Genomic DNA, 17,607 nt, shown 5'->3' with positions numbered 1-17,607 from the left:
TCCGAAGTCTGGTATAGTTTCTTCGTGAAACATCATACAATAATTTGTACCCAAAATGTCTTTTGGCAAGACAGGTACTCTGTGTCCTTTTGTTTATTTTGAGTCTGGCTTCAATATCTTAGTCTGGTTTTGACTGAGGCCCTTTAGTTCTTCATCTGAAGGAGACAGTAGGCAGTCCATCCACAGCCCTCTCTGCACTCATTTCATAGACTTCTACAACGTCTTCCTTGAGATTGCTCTTTTCCAGAATGAAGGGTCTGTCATAGCAAGGCTTTTATGGTCGCTGTTGCCTTCCTCTGAATTAATTTGTGGTCTAATTTATCTCTTTGGAGGTGAGGAGACAGGGACTGCACATTCAGCCTGAGATATGGATACAGATTGGATTGCTATCTTTAAATAACATTTTTTTGTTAGTCTTTATTCCTTTCCTAATGGAACATAATGTTTGCTTTACTTCTCAGCTCTTACAAAATACTGAGCTGGTATTTTCAAGGGACTTTCTGTTGCTACCCCAAGATGTCATTACTGACTGGTATAGGTCAATTTGAAGCTCACCATGTTATATGTGAAACTGGTTTTAACGCATGGATATTGCTTTATATTTATCTACAATGAAAGCCATTTGCCATTGTTCAGGCTTTTATTCTTTTCTACAGTTTTTCATGGTCTGCCTTTATCCTTGCTGCCCTGAATAACTTCATCAGCTCAGTTTGTCTTCTCACCGCTTATCTCTTTTTCCAGGCCACTTATGATGATGCTGTACAGCGCTAATTCTCCAAAACCCCTTAGGTGAACCTTTTTTTTTTTTTTTTTTTTTTTTTTTTTTTTTTTTTTTTCTCAGCAGTGCAAGATCTCCTCCTACCCAGTTTCCAGTTGTTTAAAAAATTATCCACCCCAGTTCCTGTTGCCTTATCCAAAATGTGTTACACGATGGTACTGTGACAGCCTACAACTGCCAGTGCTTCTTCCCCTTCACTTCCAGTTTACGCTGAGGCTGTAACTGTCCGGGGAGATTTTGAATTCCCCGCCAGCAAACAAGCCATCCAGAACACTCTGATTGTCTTTATCTTAATCCACTCCCAATCAAGCCTCTGCAAATACAGCCAACCTTCCTTGTACTGCTGCTGATCTCTGGTGAGAGCCCTCAAAGTGAGACACCATTCTGCAAAGGCTTGTAGCGTATGATTAGGAGAACATAGTAAATTAAATACATTTGTGTCATCAACACTTTTAAATTAAACTCTCCAAAATATTTTTTCCTAAGAATGAATTGAGATTCAAAATCTTTCAACAAAAATTGAATCATCTCTCCATATGATTGTTAATATCCCAGGCTGCTGAAACAATATTTTAAGGTGTCATTGCTCTGGTTTTCTGTTTGGTATCCTAACCAATCTTTTTTTTTTTTTTTTTTTTTCCAATTTTTTTTTTTTTTTTTTTCTTGAGATGGAGTCTGCAAGAGTAGGAGTTCAGTCTCTATTTCATTAATCCCCCTACTGGTAACATGCCTGTTATCTGGTCTAAAGATTGACTTCTATGATCTTGCTGCTTCATCTGGAAAATTGTTTAGGGTATAAATCTCTGTGCAGATTATTGTGTGTCATTCCCTCGAGGAATTACATTTTGCCCTTTTTAATGTTAACTCTTTGGCCTCAAGAAGTTTGTTGATTTTATTATTGATAATCAAGTTTGATATGATGTATTTCACAGAATATTGGCCTGTTTGCTAGCTGTTTTGTCACTGAATGTAGCCAGGCCAGCTGATTACATGTTTTTCCATTGACACTGCCAAAATACAGGAGGTGGTAGAGTAGACGCAGTCCTCTCTTCTTCTTTGAGGAAGTCTGATTTGGATGGGGTTTTTTTCAGTTTTGCATTTTATTATTATTTCTGGTATTCTTCAGTCACAGAAGATGTACTGAAATTGTGATATGTTTTTGTAGCAAGAAATTTGTGTCACTGACATAGGAGAAATTTGCTGATAAATTTATTCTAAACAAATAGGGAAGATTTGAAAGTCACACTTACGCTGTAGTAGTTAGTGGCCATAGATAAATATTTGGAAAATAACCAGGAAAATGCACTCATTTTAAAATCCAAAATGTGAATTCAGAAAGAATTAAAAATGAATGACAAACCTGATGTATTTGTTACCTCCATATAAGTTCTGCATTGAGCACTGCAGTAATGCAGAGGTCTGTGCCTTTTTTGTATTTGGCAGACTTAACAATCTATTCTACATTTGTGCTTGAATTTCTAACAGCTCATTTTCATTCTGTTGTGTGCCATTAAATATTTCCATCTTCTTCAGGGGAAGCACGCCTGCATTTTTAGGCTTCCTGTATCATCTTCCACTCAGAGATAATTTGTGTCTACGAGTGGGAAGATCTTGGTTGGAAAGGTAGCCACGCCGTGAAGAAACATTGCAAAGGATGTGCGAAGTCAACTTGTTTCATTCCACGGTGCTTTATCTAAGGAATTAAGGTTATATAGTTTCTTTTAAAGTGTTTTGGCCAGATCTTTCATTCCAAGGTGTTCTGTTCTTTGCTTATAGGCACTAGTATATTCTTTAACTGTTTATGTTCAGAGGTGGGAGTAAGAGAGTAAAATAAACAGGACATTAACACCGTCACTGTTGGTAGGGATGAAGAAAGGGAAAGGCAAACTGTCAAAACGTGTAAATTATTGCAGCTTTGCTTCAGGTCTGAAATTTGGACTTGAGCACGTCTGCTTTGTATATTGTTGAGCAGCTAAAAATAAAGCTAGCTGTGAACTAGGTGGAGTTTACCTTTGCCATCAGTGAACAAGCCTGTGCTTTGCATCTTAACACTTGTGCTATGCGTGACTGGTTGTCTGTCAGGAGCAGAACAAGTTCTTGGAGCTGTCGGGGATGGCTGCTAATTTTTTCTAATACTGTTGCAAGAGAATCTGCAGTCATAATGAGGACCTCACGCTAGGCGCTATACAGCCATAGAGTAAGATAAATCTGTACCCCAGAGAAATAATGATAATAGGAAAGGGGAAGTTTGACAAAAGGTAAAAGGATTACAGTTTTTGAAGGAAAATGTGAAATTTATAAAATGCGTAGGCAGTAGTCATATTTGTATTGTATTATTCGAACATTTCTTAATCTATAACTTCTTTATCTTCACAAACATCCTTTGATAGTGGGAATTTCCATTATCTTAATTTAATCAGTGACAGGAAGAACTAAATTACTTGCCTACATTTATATAGATAACATGAGTAGGAAATTCCTCTGGACTGACATCTCCTTGTCAAGACATTCTGGGTCTTGACGTCTCACCTGGACTAGTGCACTGCCCTTCCTTTTTGTGATGTAACGGACATACACTTTGATGTTTGTGCTTTGCAATAAACTGGCTTTGTATCTTGGACACCAAACATTAAGATCAGCAAAATGTCAATCCTTGTACAGACAGAGATTCCATACACTTGGCACAAAACATAGACGCTTTCGCAGTCGCTGTCTGATTCTGGCAATGACATGTCATTCCATCACATGCTACCCGTGCAGGGGGCCAAAACAGCTCAGCATTTGGCTCAGATTATGTAAAACGTATGTGGCTGGAGTTCTGTGATAGTAACAAGAAATTTCATTTTATTTGCACTATCACATCACATTGTTTTTTTGCCTCAGTTTCCAGGGCTGGTATCAGGAGAGTAGACATTAATTTTGAACAATTGCATTTGCAGACGTGACTGATCCATTTGGTGATGGAATAAATGGGAAGATGATTACTTTTACTGAGATACTAGGACCTGTCTTTTTTATTTTTTTTTCTTACCCCTCTCTAAAAACTCTCTCATTGTTACTTTCCTAGTGTGGCTGGTATAACCCATGTTAGCAAAAGATGTCTGATTATATTAACTGAAGCCATTGGAAACTTGCTGTCTGTACGTGTCTGGAATTTATCTGTCTATTTAATAATCACAAAAGGATAAAATGTTTAAGGCCCACGTAGTTTGTCTTTTGAAGAAGGAAGTTTACATGCTTCGGGTTTTATAATTTACGCCTTTCCATTTCCTATGTATATTTTTTTTAATCATAAGAAAGATGAGCAGTTTCCTTGGACTCCCTTAGACAGTAGTTAATCACTTCAGCTTCTTGCTTCCCCTCAATATTTCTCTTTTATTTCTATTAAGATACACAGCAGAAATCTATTTAAAATATCTTAAAATCTTAATAATCTTAAAATATCTTATTTCCTTTAATATGCATATTATATATAACTGTATTCCTTTAATATAGGATGAATGATGAGTGATTTCACAACGAAGAAATAATGAGAAAGACTTACTAAACTGTTGCATTCAGCAATGAATTTTGTATTTGCAGAGCTGCTGGGAGCAATATGCTAACCACAAAAAAAAAAAGTCTGAGGCTCTCCCAAAGTATAATTATTGGGTTTTCCCTTTTTGTTTTCTTGACTGTGACTGACAAATATGATGCCTTTAGAAACATATGCTTTAGCTCATATTAGAGGTGTCTAAAAAAACTGTTGAGAAGACTGAGAACTGTTGAGGTGACGTGGCTGACACCTGACAAATGGGTTGTCTGAATGTGGTAAGGTGGGAGTCAAATTGGCCTGACGAAATAATGGCACTATGAGAAATCTTTGAGCTGGACACACATTTTACATGCTGTGCTCTCATGGGGAAACAGGACTTTTCCACAACCTCCTGCTGCAGTTGAGAATGCTTTATGGTCATCTCCTCAACCTGTGATCTGTCCCTGCAAGGGCTAGAATTGAGAAACCGTGAACTGGAAGAGATTAATAAAAGCATGGTAATTGTGTTATAGTGACGCAAAACCATTCCATGTTACAGCTGGAAAACTGTACTGTCAAAGTGGGTGAGAGATATGGATCTGTCACTAACTGTAGAATGACAAAATTCTCATTTGATATCTGACTTTTGTAGAAACCTAAGTTCAATGACAGATCTAAATTTCTGGGCAGAGAGAGATTTTTCTCCTTACTCTAGCTGTTATGCTTGTCCAGCCATGTTTCAGAACATTCGGCTTTCAGTTAAAAAGAATAATCACTTTTTGAATTTTCACTAGTCAAATCACAGTCAATGGGAGTAGATTCTTTATATACATCTATACGAGAGCTTTCATTTTTTTTTTCTTCTATGGCCTTGACGATGATAAGTTTGCAATAAATTTTAGACTTACAGTTGATGCAGGTGCTAACGTATTTTACTCTTAAGGCATGAAAGATAGAAAAACTGTCCTTGGAGAAATATGAATTTTATTCAGCCTATAAATTTCCACTATAACACAGACAAAAACTGCAATATAGACTGCTGTTAAAGTCCTGCTTTAAACTACTAGGAATACATGATAGACTGAAAGAAATATCTGATCTATTTTTTCTTCATGTGCTGATTGAAAAGCAAACCAGACCTTCCAGATTTTCCTCCATTTTACTTTAATGCTGACTTTTCTTATTGAAATGGGAAGGCCCAATTCAACTTTACAAAACAGAAAAAAAGCCAAGATACAAATATTTCTTGAATAATTCAGAACCAACCTATTGAAAACCTTCCACTCTTGAAACTTATTGGAAGAATTCTGTAATATGGAATATAGATTTGATGAAAAAAGGGTCATGAGAGCAACAAATCTGTTTGTCATCTGCATAGCAATACTTAGTCATTTGAGTAATATAATCAGGGAATGCAATGATATAGACATAGAACAACGCAGGGCCAAGAATGAAGTCCTGTGGGACATCAGCTGTAAGTGAAAAAGGACTTGATTAGGGATGGCTGTATTAAATAACAAGTGAATGGTCAGACAAAAATAACGCTAGCCAGCACAACATGTTGGCTTTAGCGATATAGCTAGAGCACAATGAATAAGCAGTGGTGATTGTGAGTATTCAAAGTCGAAGACTGAGAGCATTTCATTAGAGCAAACATTAAATTATATTCATGAACACATATACTTTGATCGTTTCAGGTGATTAACCGAACGACACCATTTAGTGGATGTCTCCAGTAGACAGTTATAAATCCACTCTGGCAATGAGAAAAACAAGTTCTAACTTTTGCTAATGTCCGCAATACAAGAAGCACTCTGGGAATAAGTTCGTTGAACAGATCTTTGCCAGTCGTCTTAACGATAATGACAAAAAGGGGCACGCAAACAGCCAACAGGAACTGCTGCTGGTGAAGGCTTGAAAAGTGGGGAAAGAACCCTTACCAGAGGAGTTGGTACAGGTTTTTCTTTTGGTGGCTCATTAGAAGATTAGGTAGATGGTTTATCCCTTGAGATATGACATTGATGATTTAGAATTTATTTAAAATTTCTTTGATTAATTTTAATGCTAGGAAAATATGAGAAGATGTGAGAAACATGGTTCTAGTAATCCCAAGATAAATACTCATCTATTGTTTTTGTTTACCATGCAACAGGACTCACCTGGTCCTGTTTTCCCTACTTTATTTACTTTGCATTAGTCTTTATTAAAGTGATCTCAATTTCCTATCATGGGGTGATTTTTTTTTTAAGGCTTTTAGAGATTTTTGAAGCTCTGATTCCTCAGCATCTGATATCACTTCATGAACAGCACAACTTTCCAACATATTTTTGTTGAAATATACAAAGGTCATATTCTTCATCTGGTCTTTTCTCTGAAATTATCTGACTGATTTTATTTGCAATCTGTGTAGTCATTTGAGCCTGAGCTGGAAACAACCAATTAGATCAGATTGTCCCTCCTCTTGCCAATGTGGAATATTGTCCCCCAGACAGAGGACACACGCTTGATTTTAGCCAAAAGCTGAGAAGCAGCCTCCTGATCTTCACTCGTTGAAATTTAAACTCTCATCTGTTATTAATCTATTTTCAGCAAATGATTACCAGAACATCTGCTCATGCCCAGTAAATTTTTACTTCCTTCTCTTAAAGCTGACTTCCCCAGTGGACTGATGAAAGAGACATTCTGTAGCTCATTCTGCTCTTTAAAATAACATCGGTCCACTGAAGAAATGTTAGCTGAAAGTGATGTAGTGATCTTTGTAGTTCATATTACAGCTATAAGGGAAATAAGAGCAAAATGACTGCAAAAAGAGTAGTAGGATTTTCATCTAGACACACACCACACACTATTTTTTTTTTTTTTTTCAAATCAGGAAGCGTTATGAAACATTCAGCAAATGTGTGTTTGGTGTTTACATGGACTTGTAAGCATTTATACACTTTGAAAAGATTAAATACCGTTCTAAAATGCTGTTGTCAATGTGATATGATACAGCTTTATTTGGAAATTTCTTTAAATTGTATGCAAAATGAAAAAAAAAAAATCACCATGCCTGAGAGGAGAGGTTTTTCTGAGGTAAATGTGCTACAATTTTCTTTGATTTAGACATACGTTTAGACTGTGATTCGTATGTCTGTTTAAAACTTTTCTTAAAGCTTTTGAGAAAGAGAACTTTCTTGGAGTCAATTTCCAACAGAAGATGCTGCATTTCCATGGATATGGCCTGTGTTCCCGGATTTGTAGAGTTATGCTGCTTTTTGATTATAGTGACACTAAGCTATGTCCATTAGCATTCCTTCTCTAGACTTACGTAACTCTTTGTACATATAACAGGCAGCTACTCACAGACGGAGCGTCCCAGTTTTGCATTTAAGCCCAACATGTAACCCTGTGATATTTCTCACCAGGTTGGACACCCTGCTTCAGTTTTCTTGTCTCAGTTATAAATTTCAAGATATATGAGGGAGTGCAAATATAAATTCATGCTCCCCTGAAGGGAGGGGACTGTTCAGATCCTTAAACACGGATGGGTGGGAAAATGCAAAGTGACGGTATGCCCTAGCAGCAAAGCTCCAGCACGCACAGCTACACAAAGAGCATTAACCTTGACGTTAATCAAGCCTCCACCTGGCCACTTCCATGACCTTCCCAAAATATGTCCTCATATCCTCTTTCTAATCTCCCTCCCAACTTTTATTCCCTTCATTTCCACAGTAAGTATCCATCTGTATAATTTATTGACATAATCATGGGCATTGAGTGAAATTCTGTATCAACATACCTGCATTTAATTTTCATGTTTTTGCCAGGGGTGCTGATTTCTGATCTTGGAGTGCCTTTGTGTAGCTTAGATGTCCTACCAGAACAATACCCTCTCAACAGCCCAGATTGCAGCAAACTGTGCAGAAGCCCTCTTGTGTAGTCTTCTGCCTCAGCACAGCATAGCCAGTTATTTACATAAACATTAGGCTCAGGTCTCAGAAGTTAAATTTGAATGTTTTGCTTAGGGTGGCTACTCCATCTTTAAGGCAGTAAATGTTGGGCCTGATCCCCTGTAAAGAACTACTAGTCTGATGAAGTGTCTAGGAAACAGTTGGGCAAAACTGAAAATGGGAACCCAAAGAAAAGCCCACCCAGAGCAGAAGAAATGTCTTTTCTTTATTGATTCAAATGGGAACAGAAGCCTACTAATGAAGTCAGACGACTTAAAAAATATGAGTGTGGAATCTGTAGCTTGGGGGTTTCTAGTTCACGTGATTCCAAAATCTGGACCCGCTGCCTTCTGTCTTCATGGTGCACGCACAGCTACACTGTAGGCAGTAGATTAATTAATTTTAGAGCATTAGAAGATTTAGCTTTTAAAGGAAATGTCACTTTTAAGCCCAGTTGTAACACAAGTTAGTTATTCACTGTGACTGCCTACTGTTGCACAATTTAGTTGGAGCTGACATCTTGAAACCTTATTACTGTGTTCTGTTCTGTAATAGTGAAATACATTGTTTTCACTATTTTGTCTTTCAGAATAAGAGCCAAGGATTGAGTTTTGTCCGGATCCATGCACCTTGGCAAGTACTTAGTCGAGAAGCGGAACTCCTTAAGATAAAAATGCCCACTAAAAAGGTAAGAATCTTCCATCTTCTACCAACTAGTGTAGATCAGAATGCCAGTTAAATATATAGAAGCCCATGAAGTTACTTTATTTCAAAATCAGAGCAAATGTACTGTCAGGATTATTCTTTCACATTATTAATTATTTTGAGATGGTTTAGTATTCAGAGTCATGTTTAAGATGGGATTTTCAAAGGGGTTTTCACAGGCTGCGGAGGCAGCAGGCTCACAGTCTGCATTCAGAAGTGTGGTGACAGGTGAGTTTTAAGGAGGGTTTGAAAGCTGAGAAGGCAGTAGCTATCTGGATTTTTGTCAAGGAGCTTTCCCCCAAGGTGAGGTGCAGTATGGGAGATATTATGATACCTAGTCATTGCCTTAAGATTTCTGTAAAGCCTGGGGATGCTGAGAGCACCCGTTTTGGTGGTGTCAATGACTTAGTGAATTTAGACTTGTCTATTGCCATTAAAACTTCGACTCACTCTCTTTGCAGTCTGCTTTCAGCAAAGTTGCTGGCAAACATTGTAAATTCTGAGTAGCAGATCCCAAACCTTGAGGTCCTTCAATGATTTAGCGTGTTGGCTAACAACTCCACTGCAGTCAGTGGAACTACCTTGTGCTTTCAGTTAGTGACACTCATCAGTTACACTACTGATTGCATTGTCAGTAGAATTCAGGGAGAAACCAATTTTTTCTTCTATAGAGTTGTTTGTTTTTCATTTGGGTGGGTTTGTGGGTTTTTTTTTGTGGTTTTTTTTTTTTGTTTGTGGTTTTTTTTGTGTTTTTTTTTCCTATATTGATTGTTTTCACCCAGTAAAAGCTTCAGTTTTGTTCACATCTCATGGTGTAACAAGCTGTCACTGTCAGAACCTTGACCAAGCCAATTTAGTATACTCTTACTGTATTGTGTTTGCATCCCAGGAAAAAAAAAAATTATAAATCTGGTTACTTCTAATCAATCTTTGAAAATGAGTAGATTTTGGACAGCTACAGTGCCTCTGTCCTTTCTGGCATATTGATGATATGTAGGCCCTTTCTAGAAAGGGACTTAAATATTCAACTCCTCTCTTTGATCCCTTTCCAGCTTTGTTCTTTTTGTGCATTTTTAGTGTCTGCTTATTTCTCCCTCCTTCTTCCTGCATGGGAATTTCCCCCTCATAGCTTTTTGCAGATACACTGAAGCAAACTTTACATTATTTCAGTTGATGAATATTGCCATCGTATTGTTCTGAGCTAAGGTCTGTCCTGGAGCTGATAGTCTCCAATGATCGCTCTAGTCATTCACAAACACATTCACATCCCCTTCTCTCCTCTGAATGTGAGAAAAAAAATGCACAGTATATCATAAAGTTCTAAAGACACAGAATTTATCTGTCATAAAAATATCTAAAAATATTGACTGATTACTTCATTTAACCACTATATATTATACATTATTTATAGCATCCTTTCCTTTAAAGCAACAGATTTTAATGAACAAATCAGGTCTGTGCACACGTCATGTTGAAGGAGATTGCCATATAACTGACATTTATTGGATATTATGATAAATATTCAAAGAGTAAATGAACATGCAGTCATTGATTAGGCAGTTATGAAAACAGCATTCAGGTTTGTACTTGTCATTTATTTTGGTCTGTAGAAGAAAACTAAAGGAAATATGTCTACAAACAAGGAAAACAGATATGAGTTTTCCTGAAAATTCAACCTAGGGTAATAAGTTGTTTTGTATAACTTAAAAGTAATGTGACATTTTGAAGGAGAAGATTGCTGAAAACTCTTGTTGACGACGTTATTTTTCTATTACCTCAACTGCAGAAATTAAGCGCTACCAGTGCACTATCAGAAAACAAGCACAACAGGAAAACTATGTAATGTCTTTATTTTTTTTTTCCCCCAATCAAAGAAGTTGGAAGAGGAATTTCCTGTGAAGAAAACAAAAATCCACTTTGAAAAACTGAAATCTCATATTTTGGGGATTTGGCAAAACAAAATTGAAATGTTAAGCCAGTAATCACTAAAAAGAAAATTCTATCTTGTTCAGAGAGACAAAAGGTTGTTTTTAAGGCACATTATATATTTTCTGTGATGCTATTTTTATTTATATAAAAATATTTTAAAATTTAAATTTAATTTAAAGTAAAATTATTAGATTTAATTTAATTAAATTAATTTTTAAAATAAATAAAAAATATTTTAAAATGAAACCATAAACAAAGTATATACCTCTAAACATGATGAATTCTTTGCTTTTTTTTTTTTTTTTTTTTTAAATATTCAGTTTTAATAAATCATCTTTTAGGACAAATGACATGCTGGGGAAAGATACTTTTTGAACAATTTTAACTATATTTATACTTCTGGATACGACAATATTTGTTTTTTGATGAGTGAGAATGGGCCACACTCGAACGTGAGTATGAGAAATGAACAGTATGAGAAATAAGCAGGACCAACTGGAAGCTTTGGTCCGTTCCCAGGGCAATGAAGTGTCTGGTATTAGTGAGACTTGATGGAATGAGTCCTACAACTGGAATGCTGGGATGGAGGGCCATAGGCTGTTCAGGGGGGACAGGCAGGGCAGGAGAGCTGGAGGAGTGTTACTGTATGTAAGGGAGAAGTCTGACTGTACAGCCCTTGCAGTTAGGGATGATATGGTTGAGAGCCTCTGGGTGGGTGTGGAGGAATTAAATAGATGGGGGGAGAGGGAATTAAATAGATTAGGGGGATGTTAAACAAAGCAGATGTTATTGAGCGTGTCTACCACTGATTGCCTAGCCAGGATGATAGCACTGATGAATTATTCTATAGGCAGTTATGAGAAATTTCTGGATTGGTAGCCCTTGCCCTTAAGGGAGATTTTAACTTTGCAGACATTAAGTGGGAATACCACACTGCTGTGACAAGTACATCTGAGAGATTCTTGAAGATAATATCTTGTCCCAAGTATTCAGTGAGCCAGCTAGGAAAGGTGCCTTCCCGGACTTGCTGTTTGTGAATAGAGAATGACTTGTGGGAGGTGTGATGGTAAGTGGCTGTCTTGGCCACAGTGATCACAGACTGATTGAGCTTAAAATTTTCAGTATAATGAGAGAAAAGGTCAGCAGAGTTGTTACTCTAGATTTCAAGAGAGCAAACTCGAAGCTACTCAGGGAGCTAGTTAGCAGTGTCCCCTGGGAATCTTCTTTTGAGGGCTTGAGTCCATGAGTGCTAGTCGGTTCTTAAGAACCATCTTTTAAAAGCATGGGAGCAGACAATTTCAGTGCATCGTAAGGAAAGCAAGCAGGGAAGAAGACCAGCTTGGCTGAGCAGGGAACTCCTCATGAAGCTTAAGAAGAAAAAGAAATTCTACCATCTCTGGAAGAAAAGCCAGGCTTTGCAGGAAGATTACAGAGCTGTGATTCACGTATTCAGGGAGAAAATATGACAGACTAAAGCTCAGCTAGAGTTGATACTGGCCAGTGTTTCATCAGATAACAAAAAGGCTTTTAAAAGTATGTTAATAGTAAGAAGTCGTCTAAGGAAAACATTGGACTTGTACTTGTTCACCTGGCAAATAAGGATGAAGAAAAAGTGGAGACCTTCAATGCTTTTTTTGCCTCACTCTTTAATGTTGATAGACCTTGGGCTGCCTGGTTACTGTGACTTAATCCCAGACAGCCATTCAGCACCATGCAGCCACTCTCTCACTGCTTCCCACTCCCAGTGGGATGGGGAGGGGAATCAGGGGAAAAAAAGTAAAACTCACGAGTTGAGATAAAAACAGTTCAATAACTAAACTATAATAAATGATAACAACAACAGTAATAACTACTACTAATTGTAATGAAAAGGAATATAACAAAAAATGGGAGAAATAAACCCCAAGAAACGACAGATGATGTGTAATGCAATTGCTCACCACCTGCTAACCAATGCCCAAGCAGTGATATGTCCCCCAGCCAACTCCTCCAGTTTATGTACTGGGCATGATGTTCTGCAGTATGGAATATCCCTTTGGCTAGTTTGGGTCAGCTGTCCTGGCCATGCTCCATCCCATCTTCCTGTACTCCTGCTTGCTGGCAGAGCGTGGGAAACTGAAAAGTCCTTAACTTCGGATAAGCACTACTTAGCAACAGCTAAACCATCAGTGTGTTATCAACATTATTCTCACAGTGAATCCAAAACACAGCACTGTATCAGCTGCTAGGAAGAAAATTATCTCTATCCCAGCTGAAATCCAGGACACTGGTTCTGTGAGTAGGAGGACCACAACTAGGGGAATAATGGCTTTCCATTTGTGGACGCTGAATTTGTAAGGGACTATCTGCTGAATGTTGATAAGTCTATGGGGCCTGATGGGATTCATCCCAGAGCACTGAAGGAGTCAGCAGATGTTACAGCAGGTCCCCTTTCAATCATCCACCAAAGGTCTTGGGAGTCTGGAGAGGTCCCCGCTGACTGGAAGCCAGCCCCGTTGTTAGAATTTACAAGGTGAGAGGGAAGACCCAGGAAACTACAGACCTCTTAGTTTAACCTTAGTACCTGGAATAATTATGGAGAAGATCATACTGGATGCTACTGGAAGGCATTTAAAGGACAATGCAATCATCAGGCACAGTCAATATGGTTTAATGAAGGGAAAGTCCCTTCTAATTAATTTTATAGCCTTCTGCAATATGGGTTCTTGTCTAGTGGATGATGGGAAGGCATTAGATGTAAATTTTTCTGGATTTTAGTAAAGCTTTTGATAGTGTCCTGCACAGCATCCTTCTGGACAAGTTGTCCAGCTATGAGATGAGTGATGCACTGGGTGCAGAAGTATTTCAACATCAGGGCTCAAAGGGTTGTAGTGAATGGGGCTGCATTTGGCTGGTGACCAGTCACCAGTGCTCTTCCTCAGGGCTCAGATCTAGGGTCAGTTCTGTTCAATATATTTATCAATGATCTGGATTCAGGAGCTGAATTCACCATTAGCAAGTTTACTGATAAACTGGGAGGTGCTGTTGACTCATGGGACAAGAGGCCTTGCAGAGGGGTATGGATAGATTGGAGTGTCGTGCAATAATCAGTAGGGTGAAATTTAACAAACAAATGCCAGATTCTGCACCTGGGATGGAGTAACACTGGTCACAAGTATAAACTGGGAGAGGAGTGGCTGGAGAGCTGCCCTGCAGAGAGGGACCTGCGGGTGCTGGCTGACGGCAGGCATCCTCACTTCTAGTGGCGTGTGTTCATGTGCTGTCAGACCATACGTGCAATTATCACCCAGAAATAATTTGTTCTGCCAGGGTAATATAATAGGCAGCAGGTAAAGGCCCTTCCTGCTTTGTCTGCTCCCTCTATTCCCAGTTACAAAGTCAAAATAATTACCTTTCCATCATCTCCCTGCAGCTCCTTGTTCAGTTAGTAGAGGATGTTTCTCGTATTAACAGTTCTGCACTGATACAGTATTTTATTTACTCAGGTGTATGAAATCACAGAAGAAGGGGGAATACTCAAAAAGTTAAATGAAATATGGTGCAAATTGACTGAACCTCTGCAACCCCAGCTGCCACAAGAAAATACAAACAAGAAAAGCCTCTCTTACCCCTTCTCCAGAGAGAAAATATACTTGTGAGTACTTTAAACTCTGATCAGCAATGAAGAAACCTATAACTTATTAGTTTAGTGTTGTCATTTGTTCTACCAGTACTTCAGTCAAAATTCAGAAACTCCTTGAGCTTTTCGGAAAATCCTGAAGGAATATCCAAGCTGTCAGATTATTCCTGGATAACATTTCCAAGTGATAAAAGCATATGTCTTTATAAAACTAAATTTATTGAAGGCTATTAATTCTAGAGTAAATGAACACGCATTGACACGGAATTCAATTTCAGTGGTTAAGAGAAAACGAAGATGTAGAGACTTTCTGCCAGTGCTCTACTTCTGTCTGCTGGAAAAGGTACTGGAAGCAGTGCAACAAATAAAATATCCATGTTTTTAGCTTGAACTGTAAAAATCCTACCACCAAATTCCTGATTAGTTGGTTAAGGATATTACTGTCTGTTTTGAAAAATGAAAGAGCTAGTAGAACTCCCATAATATTTTTCTTCTTGATAGATTTATTATAGTAATTAAAAATTGGCTAATAAAATGCAGATAAGGAATTCTTGACACTGCCCTTTCACTCAGAATAATATTTCTGAGCCCAGTTTGACATTAAACACTCATTTTTTTTCCTCATGGGTGTCTCCTCGTATTTATGTCTGATAAAGAAAATTCAGTAATAAATATAATGAACCACCATATCATTTATTCTCCTCTCTGCCAAATTTAATTTATACTGAATACAAGTCAAATTGATTGAGGAGAGTGAACTGGGAAGCTAATTTCACATATGATGGTTTTAAGGTTTAAGGGAATGCACAATTCCAGTGGAACAATTGTTTGAAAGCAAGTGAAATGTTGACTGATTAGTTGCCCAGGAAAGAGTAATGAACATCCGCATTAGGCTAGTTGAAACTTAACAATTTTAACCTCAGAACATTAAAAGTGTTGAGGGTACGTTGTAAGGAAAAGATTAAAAGGTCATCTTGTGTAAACAACAGATAAGCTCTCCTTACCAGAAAGGCATTTAATATTAGTTAATATTTTTGCATTTTTATGCTTATGATCATTGTAATCCAGGTAGAACTCTGCATGACCAGGTCTAAACCACACATATAACACAAGCTATTATGCTGTACTATTTCATCTAGATTACCTTTAAACTACTGTTTTATTCACTTGCTGTGGTTTCTAAATGATTTCTAAATCAGAATCTTATATGTCATCTTACTTAGTACTACCACATCTGAAAACATAACTGATTTTTTTTTTCTTTCTCTCAATGCTTTAGGTATAACATTAAAGACAAAGACACTTTTTTTGACAATGCTACCCGCAGCCGAATAGTAAGTAAACAAAAGTAACTTACCAGTGACTTCTTGTGCTGAATAGGGTTTGCTTTAGTAGTGACTGTTGGTGACTACTTTGCCAATTCCATCCGTTCATGCATTTTTCTGTTCCTGCAAAACACTGAGCAGCATAAATATCGAAGAAATATCCTTCTGGAGCTGCCCAGTGGTCCAGGGGTAGGAGATGCTGTGTAGGGAAACACTGCCACTGACTCCTCTTCATTGTTCCATGTTGTTATTAAGCCCTGCTTCCTAATCTTTAAGTAGGTTTTATTTGACAAAAAAGGTTTTCTCTACAATCCTATAGTAACTTCCTAGATCTAGCAGTCTATGGTGGGAAATGTTGTATCATGTTCCCGAGATACTGCTAGGTCTCCAGCAGGTTGGTAAAGCAAGATTTAAGATTTCTCTTTATGTACACAATTCCAACTCCTCCCTAACGTGCTATGCTCATACATAAGCACTCGATTTTCATAGACACATCATACTTTACTCATCGCTTTATGTACATCTTGATCTTACGCTTCCAAATGTGAAAGCTAAACGTTTTTTTTTTTTACAAAGTCAGATTTCGTGGTGATTAGTGCAAAATTCTCATTCACACAAAGTCCTTATATTTGATAAAGATTTATAAGGATGTGACACAGCAGGATCTAGCCTACAAATGTTAGGGCAGATAAGCCATTAGTAAGACTTGCCACAGTGTTGTTCAATTTTAACTAGTGGCCTAAAGTCGTGCATTTACATATGAGTGAAACATGATTTAAATTTATGTGCAAACGAACTCCACAGAAGAGCCTTATTTTAAAGTTTTGTTGCTAGCTTCATGATGAAAATAATGCTAAAAGACAATTTTGGTGTTATATCACTGTTCTTTTCCACAGGTACGTGAAATTTTGAAGCGTACATCTACAAAGGCCAGAAACAGCATGGGTAAGAAGGAGGGAAGATAATTGTATATGTTTGTTTTGAAAGGAATTGCTTAGGTATCTCACGAATATTTATATTTCTAGCAAAACACAAAAATATGCTGGCACATTTTTCAGGAAAAAAATAGAGATTGAAATGATTTTTCTGAGGAATAAAATCAGACTTTCTGGTCCATGGTTTGAATAGAACGCGGTATAAGGAGCTTGCTTTTAAATTCTACAGGTGTGGGATCTGGCATATAACTTGCATCTCATGAGTTGTTATAAAATTAGATTTGATTATTATGTGATCTGCTTTTCAAAATTCAGATGTCAGCTACAATATGTTGTATTATGTCTTCCGGGAGCAGATTTTTCTTGCGATTTCAATAGAATAATACATCTTTCCAGGTTATTTTTATCACTGCAGCTTTAAAAATTATGTCCATGAACTGCACATAGTGAAATACGACTGTATTGAAGGTGTTGTGTGATATTTTTGGGGTAACCCTGAAATACCTGGAGCTTTTGGGTTTTTTTTTGAGGTTCAGAACATACACATGTGTGCTTATTCTTTTTACTCTCTTCTTTCATCCGTTGTGATATCATGACACATATCTCCCTGGTGGCAAAGAAGTGATAGTGCTTCTTGTCTGGCACGTTTTCTGGAGGTCCTTCTGTAAGCTTGACCACTTATGTGCAGATCACAATGTCCTAGAATAATGTAAAGAACAAGTCTATTGTAGGGACAGAGTCCTACACAGTTTAGTTTTAACTTTGTGCGGTGAAGCTGCAGTAACAGATTTCCTTGGTGCAACAGTTGGAGTGGAAAATAAATTAATTTAGGTTTCCCCAAAATAGATATACCTTCCCCCCCCCCCCCCC

At 37.6% G+C, this 17,607-nt stretch overlaps 1 protein-coding gene across 1 annotated transcript in view; it reads left to right on the top strand.

Moving 5' to 3' along the window:
• Positions 1-17,607, top strand: part of ANO2 (anoctamin 2) — a 192,591-nt gene that overhangs the window by 32,397 nt on the left and 142,587 nt on the right. The window contains exons 4-7 of the mRNA XM_026862090.1: positions 8,814-8,912; positions 14,344-14,492; positions 15,757-15,811; positions 16,699-16,747. Of these exons, the coding sequence (XP_026717891.1) occupies positions 8,814-8,912; positions 14,344-14,492; positions 15,757-15,811; positions 16,699-16,747 (352 nt within the window). The remainder of the gene's footprint in view (positions 1-8,813; positions 8,913-14,343; positions 14,493-15,756; positions 15,812-16,698; positions 16,748-17,607) is intronic.

Source organism: Athene cunicularia (assembly GCF_003259725.1).
Source record: "Athene cunicularia isolate RWA chromosome 1 unlocalized genomic scaffold, athCun1 chr1_part2, whole genome shotgun sequence".
Lineage (NCBI taxonomy): Eukaryota > Metazoa > Chordata > Aves > Strigiformes > Strigidae > Athene > Athene cunicularia.
The sequence above is the reverse complement of the archived record's forward strand: the minus strand, read 5'-3'. Positions and strand labels throughout refer to the sequence as shown.